General features: G+C 54.4%; 1 protein-coding gene across 1 annotated transcript in view; it reads left to right on the top strand.

The window, feature by feature from the left end:
* MGMT (O-6-methylguanine-DNA methyltransferase) overlaps nt 1-7,083 on the top strand; it is a 157,283-nt gene that overhangs the window by 125,399 nt on the left and 24,801 nt on the right. Inside the window, exon 3 of the mRNA XM_006754931.2 lies at nt 3,542-3,702. Coding sequence (XP_006754994.1) covers nt 3,542-3,702 — 161 coding nt within the window. The remainder of the gene's footprint in view (nt 1-3,541; nt 3,703-7,083) is intronic.

Here is a 7,083-nt window from a genome sequence, read left to right as displayed (position 1 = left end):
TACCCTTGTGGGAATACACAGAATTTAATGAGAGTGATGGAATGATTCCTTAGAAGTTTTCATTATTGACAGAATTGTAATAAATCGACTTAAGCAGCAATTTGATTGGGACGTTTTCTTCCTGTTTTATGTTTGCTCTTCCTTTAAGCGACTCATTCCTAACGTCTGAGCATGTTCTTTCTGAGGAGCTGGATTACGCCAGGAAAGAGGAATGTGCCTCACGCGTGTGGGAGACGCTGAAACGCTGCTTTGTTCGCTGCTTCAGAGGAGAAGAGCCGCGGCGGCGTGGACAGGAGGCTCTTTGAACTCTTTATTTGCCACATTTACAATATTAATAACTGCATTTCTACAAGTTGTCACATCGAGTAAAAGATCTTCATTCCGGGCTGTCTTTGGGGGCTGAGCCGAGGCTGGATGCATGCATTTAATAAATTGTAGTCTCAAGTAGTCATTTTTGTAAATAATTAGTTTCAGTGGAAGAATAAGTTAGCATATTGTATGCATCTAATGTTGCAAATGTACATACAGCAAACTTTGCTATTAATCAACAGTCAGGCACCGCAAGTGGGGTCTCATACATAATGAATTGTGCTTAAGCCTCATGGGTTTCTTGATAGAAAAATAAAAGAAAACACAAGTGTGGTAAGCTTTTGAATAAAATTTAACTAGATTGCCCTGCATCCTGTAATTGTTTTGCAATCATTAGGGACTTGATAATTCATCTATAGTTTTGGGGTGTTTTTATCTTCATCTGTCAAATAGTGGGGATTTTTAATGATATGCTAAAGTGTTGCTAAAATACAGTTTTTCTTTTCATAATTTGAACACTTAAGGGAGAAAGTAAGTAGGCTTTTTTAAGGCATTCTAGTCTGCCAAGTGTACTATTTAAATTGTCTTTTAAAAATGTTTTATTATTGCTGATGTATTTTTAAGAATCAATTATTTTTAAAAAGAAAAAATATACAGTTCTTTTGACATGTACCTTCTATGGGGGAGGAGTTGGAAATTGACATAAAAATGTCTCTGTGTTTTTGATGGGTGTTTTAAAATACTACAGTAAATTCCTCTGTGGGCTTGTTGGGATTCTGACATTAATTTCAGGCCCAAATAGGAAGGTCTTAGGATGTCCATTAAAAACTGACTTCCAATTTAAGCAACGTACCTACGGCCACCCAGAAAGGGAGTCGTGGGGCCCAGTTCAAGTTTAAACCGCCTCTTGCTCCTCCTGTCGTCGACATTGGCACCTGAACCATCAGTGGCTGTGGTGTTTGCATATCCCTGGTGGGGGAGCTGCCTGGCTCCCCGGGGAGACTTGGGCGTGGGGTTTAAGTGAGTGTGGGGCTCAGGGCCCCCCATGGCCGGGATTTCAGAGCTGAGGGGTAGTGGAGCCGAAGGGCCTCCTTTGTGATCTGAGTGGCCGTCAGCAACGCCCGGAGACCGTCACACCACAGCTCTCTCAGGGACGAGCCGGGCGAGGTTGGAGGAGAGGGCAGGGCAGAGAATAAATTTCATTTTATTGTAGAAATGGAAATTTGTGTCATGGCTTTAAAAATCTGGTTTTATGTGTGTGTTTAATGTCATTCGTTTTAAATGTAGCATCATAAATCCTGGCTCCAGAATCAAAGCTGCTTAATTACATTTCACCCATGAATAGTAATCTAACGCCAATAGAGAAAGAGTTAAAAAGGAGAGCCACAGAGTAAGGCAGAGGTTGAGGTCTTTAGCACAAGCATAAAAAATCAATTTCAGATGAATTTCACTACTATAAAAATTCTTCAAATGTCCTCTGAGGGTGGGAAATGCTAGGAAACCCAGCTCCCATTTCAATTCCCTGAGCAGCAGCGGGCGCGGCCACCGGCGTGGGCATTGCCGTGGGGTGCCCGAGGCACCCTGTGGCACAGGGGTGTCCAAGTCAGGAGACGTGAGTCTGGAAGCAAAGAAGGCCGGCGGGTGTGGAGCCCCACCTCTCGGATGAAGACGCCCATCCCCCGTAGTGTTCGCCCCTCGCCGAGGAGCCCCGATTCGGTGCCTGACGGACAGCAGGCCCCACAGCCCTGAAGACCAGCAACAGTGATCCTTGACCAGCACACCAGCCCCATCTGGGTTCTGCAGGAGGGGTCAGTCCCAGGTGGTCATGGGAGGTTTTGTGGGGATCCCTGACCCTCTCTGGCCTCCTCAGGAGGGAGTCCCCTCAATGGGTTGAAGGCGGGGACTTGGGGCATTGGCGCTCTTCACCTCCCTGTGCTGGGCCGCGTGGCCAGGTGCTGGCCTCTCGCAGGGGCCCTGAGAGGAGGTTGAAGACAGACAGCCTGCAGAGTGCAGCTCCCCCACCTGCCTCCGGGGGGGGCGCCAGGCAGGGAGGCGGCAGGGCTCCGGGAAGAGCCTCTGTACCTGTGTTTTGGCAGCTTTCCTGCCGTCCCACGAAGGCTCAGCAGCTGTAGCGTCTGAAAGGAAGATGAGAGCAACTGCCCGCCAGGCCTGGAGCATCCAGGACGTGTGCCCTATGTCCGGGCCTGGTGGTGGGCAAGAAAGTCGCCTGCGGGACTGGGACTCGTCTTGCTCCAGCGGAGCGCATACCCAGAAACCAGCCTCTGCCAAGAGGTCGGCTCTGTGGGGGCGGCTGCAGGTCCCGCAGACAGAGTCAGCACCCGCTGGACCAAACAGGCCACTGAAGGGAGCCAAGTACATTGCTTTCAACTTAAGGAGGTAAAAGGGAGACTAGCAACCGCAATGAGCAATAGGAGTTGGAAAAGGAACAGATGGGAACCCCACGCATGGAAGTCATGGTCCTGTAACTGAAATCACAGACCCCGGAAGGACCCGCACACAGACACCGTCAAGCGTGAGACTCCGCAGACGGAGAGCGGACGGGGAGGAAATGCCCCTGAAAGAGCACAGGCGATTGGAAACGCGTGGACGTGCTGTTCTGTTGGGGGTGGGCAGGTGAGAGGGCGAGGAGCAGTGTAATTACTTTCCTAGCATTTCTGGAAAAGGCTTTTGGTAGCGAACACTGGTGACTTGACTGACAGGTGACCATAGAGGCAAACGTACTATAAACGTTTGTCCTGCAGAAGGACAGGCACACCGGCCCTCGAGTTCCTTCCCTGCTGTCGTCATCGCTCTGTCACAGCTGGCTTCTGGCTCGGCACAAGCGTTCAGAGCCCCAAACAGAAGTGCCGTGTCCTGGGACCCCCCTTCCGAGGAATCACCCCTAGGAGGGGGCGAACACCACGGGACACGGCATCGTCATCCGAGAGGTGGGGTTCCAGACGCACCGGCCTCCTCCTTCGCTGTTTTCAAAGATGTCATGTTTCTTAAAGCGGAAGGTGGACCCGTGGATGAGAAAACTCCCCAGGTCTCAGCCTGGCCCTCCTCCAGCGCCTCTGCTGTCCTCGTGCCCGTCACACAGCTAGTGGATACGTGGGTGCTCGTGACGCAGCTAGCCTTGACCCCCGTCGGGGTGGCAGTGTTTTCTCTTTGCCCTTCAGATGTGTGGAGTATGGCCTTGAGCTTTATTAATCTCCTGTTATCACTTTTGCAGCCCCACCGAGGCCCCCGCCCCTCCTGAGCCGCTCGGCAGCCCAGAGAAGATGGTGAGGCCCCTGATGGAGGGCGCGGCCTGGCTGGACGCCTACTTCCAGGAGCCCACGGCCCTCCAGGAGCTCCCCGTGCCTGCGCTCCATCACCCCGTCTTCCTGCAAGGTCAGTACCTCGGCCGCCGCGGCGCTTCCTCCAGGGAGCGGCCTCGTTGGCTGTCGCTTACGTCACAGCGTGTTTTATGGACTGGACCAACTCCATACTCTTCCATCCTCTGCCCGGCAGCATGTGGCCGTGCTGTTAGGACAGAGCGCACGAGCCCCACCGCTTCCCAGTGGCTCTGTTAGTTTTGGCACATGGTCCCGTCGTTCTTGGCAAAGGCAGGGAAAATGATGCATGCATACCGACTCCGGACTCTCGCGGGCGGAAAGGTTTAAGCAGGAACACATCTGAGCGGCAGTAAACTTCTCAATGAGCTCATTGTGAACTTGAAGTATCTACTGGCCAACAGCACAGAAAACAAGGCTGTGGACAGGCAGCCACTGCCATCGACCCAGTGGCTGACACGTACATCAGCCTGGGTAGCAGCAGAGTCTTCTTGGATGAGTTTTCACCTTCGCTTCTCGAACTTGCCATAGTTAGAAGTTATACTTTTAAGGGATGAGCCGAGAACGCGTTGCCTCAGTGGAGTGTGCCAGAGGCACAAACAGTCTGTGATAATCCCAAAACATTTTCCCAGGCGTTTCTTTGTAAGCTCTTGTTTGGATTCTTACTTCCGGCAGGAAGTCATTCTAGACACATACCACACACAGGTTTATTTTTTGCATAGAGACTTTTCAAGTTTTGTTATAAGTGAGCATTTATACAGGTATATCCGTGTGAAGGCATACAGCCGTGTGCTTAAAGAATCACCCTGAGACTTTAGGTAGGGTAAATTTAAAGCAGTCTTGAACTTGAAAATGGAATGCACCAAATAAGTTTAATGGCATTCTAATTCCTACTATGATTTTCCGCGAAAACGAACTTGAAAATGGAGCAGTGTTTACAGGGAGGCGGGTAGAGAAACCCCTGAAAGGCTGAGCTAACACGTGCGTTGACTCACAGTCAACAGAGAAGACTTGCGCGTTTTTGCACATAATGAACTGGCCGGGGAAGTTCTGAGAAGAGGTGCCTGTCAGCCCAGGTCGTTGAGAAGGTCTCTGTCGGTGGGGGCTCCAGAGATTCTCACGGGGGCTCTAGGATGGGGATGCTGGACGGCGCTCTGCACGTGTCCAGAACCCGCCATCGTCCACAGGGCCCCGTGCTCACCCTGCCTGCTCGGGCCCCTTCCCCCAGCACCAGGAGTCCCGGGCTAATTGCGGGGTGGGTGACTGCGCCGGGGCCATGCTCTGCGAGCTGAGGAACTCAGAGAGGCAGCTGGGAATCTGGGAGCCATGACCTCTTCTCTCCGCTGCTGGGAAAGAACCGTCCAACCAGCTTTCCTTCTGTCACATGGGGAGCAGACATTTCAGGTTTTGAAATTGTCAGAACAAAAAACTTACAAAACCAGGGCAGCAGTTCCGTGCATCTGAGGGGGTGGGGAGCAGCGGGCCTGTCTGGTCCTGGAGGCCTGTCGTCAGCTCTTGGAGAGGGGCACCAGCCGCTCTTGCCCTGCGTCCCTGGCTCTGGGCCCGCAGCAGGCCAGGCCGTCTCCTCGGCCAGCAGGTCATGGTGATGGGAGGGCTGGTGACCAGGGCCAGCTGGGAGCAGCCGTGGGGATAGGAGGAAGGTCCCAGTTACCCCAGCAGCCCGTCCTGCCCACCGTGAGACAAGCCCTGCAGTGCTGACGGGCACATCTGAGTGCGCCAGGGCCCCCTCCAGCTGGTTTGGGGGTGGGGGCAGCACCCGCCTGCCCACAGTTAGGGGCTGTGGGCCCAGGGTGTCCCACGCTGCTCAGTCACTCCTGGGCAGGGGCCAGGCATGGGGATGTTACGGTTTAAGGAGGGAGGTGGCCAGCACAGAGTTCATTGGCACCGGCTGTGCCACTCCCCTGTGTGCCCGGCCGTTGTGGGCTTTGCTCTCTCTGCCGTGTGTCTAGGAGCCAGTGTCATTGTAGGGAGAGGGCAGGCCCCACACAGGGAGGTGGTGGGCAGCCTCGGAGCTCTGGGGCTGGGATTAACACAGAGAAATGAGCCTCTGTGCGGGGGGCGGGGGGAGGGGAGCCATTTTAAATGGGGAATAAGTGTCCTGCTTTCTGTGCATGTTAACTTTTGAGTATGTTGAGCATACGTCTGTGTGTCAGTGTTTCCTCATGTTCTGGCTTCTGAGAGGAGACCAGGTCTGCCTGTTTCCACTTGTCCCCTACTCTTCCTTCTGGAAGCCCTGGAGGTACCGCTCGTGACCTCTGCCCCAGGCCCTCCGCCGTTGGCCCCTCGGGCCGCAGCGTGGCCTGTCCTGCTGCCCACGGGCCCCTCTTGCGCGTGGCCAGGCCGCCTGTCCTTGCAGGGTCCTCCGTGAGGTGAGCGCACCGTGAACCGCTGGCTCCGTTTGGAAGGAGCCACAGAAATGCATGCGGAGTGAACCACATGGAACTGCTGTCCGCCGGGTTAACAGCAGATGCTGGGAATGCCAGGTGGTTCAGCTCCTCTCAGAGAATTCCCGGAGTTAGAGCAGCAGCCAGGTAGCTGCTGGGGCTTTCTCTCAGGGAACCGATCGCTGCCTGGTCCCGGGGCCAGGAGAGGGGGCTGTGGGGGCAGGAGCCAGGAGCACGGGGCCGCGCCGTGAAGGAATTACCATGGACAGTGAGCTGTGGAGTACGCCGAGCTCCCTCTGAGGCTGTGGTTTTACAGGTGGGGCGTTTTCTTCTTGTGTTTGGGGTTCGGTTTTTGCTAAGCTGGTTTATTCAAGTGTGGACAGAATCGCTTTTCTGTGACCGAAAGCTCGCAGCCTCGTAGCGCGAGGATGCGTATCGGGGAGGTCACATCCCCCCTAGAAACCTCTCCCAAAGGTCAGTCTGTGTATTTTGAATTCATTTTTCTCCAAGAAACCGTTCTTTAGTGAAGCCATTATTCTTGAAGTAAACCTTTGCTTAGTGTTTCTTTCATAATGAACTATCATTTCAACCTATTTTCTGTGAATACTGCCTAACTTCTCGGTTTGCTCACAAATGGATTTAGCTTCTTAGTGTAACATGCATCTCACGCAGCCCGAGAGGCCGGAGGCAGGAGCACTGGAGCCGCAGAGGTGGCGCCTGGCCGGGCGCTGTCTCACCGTGAAGCCGCGGAGCGCAGCCTGCGGACCCGCGGGGCGGCTTCCCGTTCGGAACGGGCGCAGGCGCTTCTTTCTGTTCGGAGCCCGCCCTCTGCCCACGGAGACCCTCCCGCGCACAGGCTGCCCGTGGCCAGGAAGACGAGACGGGCGGGCAGGCTGCTAACGCCGGCCATTCTGCCTTTCCTGCCAGCCCGGGTGGGTGCCTCCCGGGAGGGCCCGACCCTGTGCTGGGGACACACACACACACACACACCCCACACCCCCCACCCCCGGCGGCTCAGAGAGATGCTGGGCCCT

This window comes from Myotis davidii, unplaced genomic scaffold, assembly GCF_000327345.1.
Source record: "Myotis davidii unplaced genomic scaffold, ASM32734v1 scaffold72, whole genome shotgun sequence".
NCBI lineage: Eukaryota > Metazoa > Chordata > Mammalia > Chiroptera > Vespertilionidae > Myotis > Myotis davidii.
The sequence above is the reverse complement of the archived record's forward strand: the minus strand, read 5'-3'. Positions and strand labels throughout refer to the sequence as shown.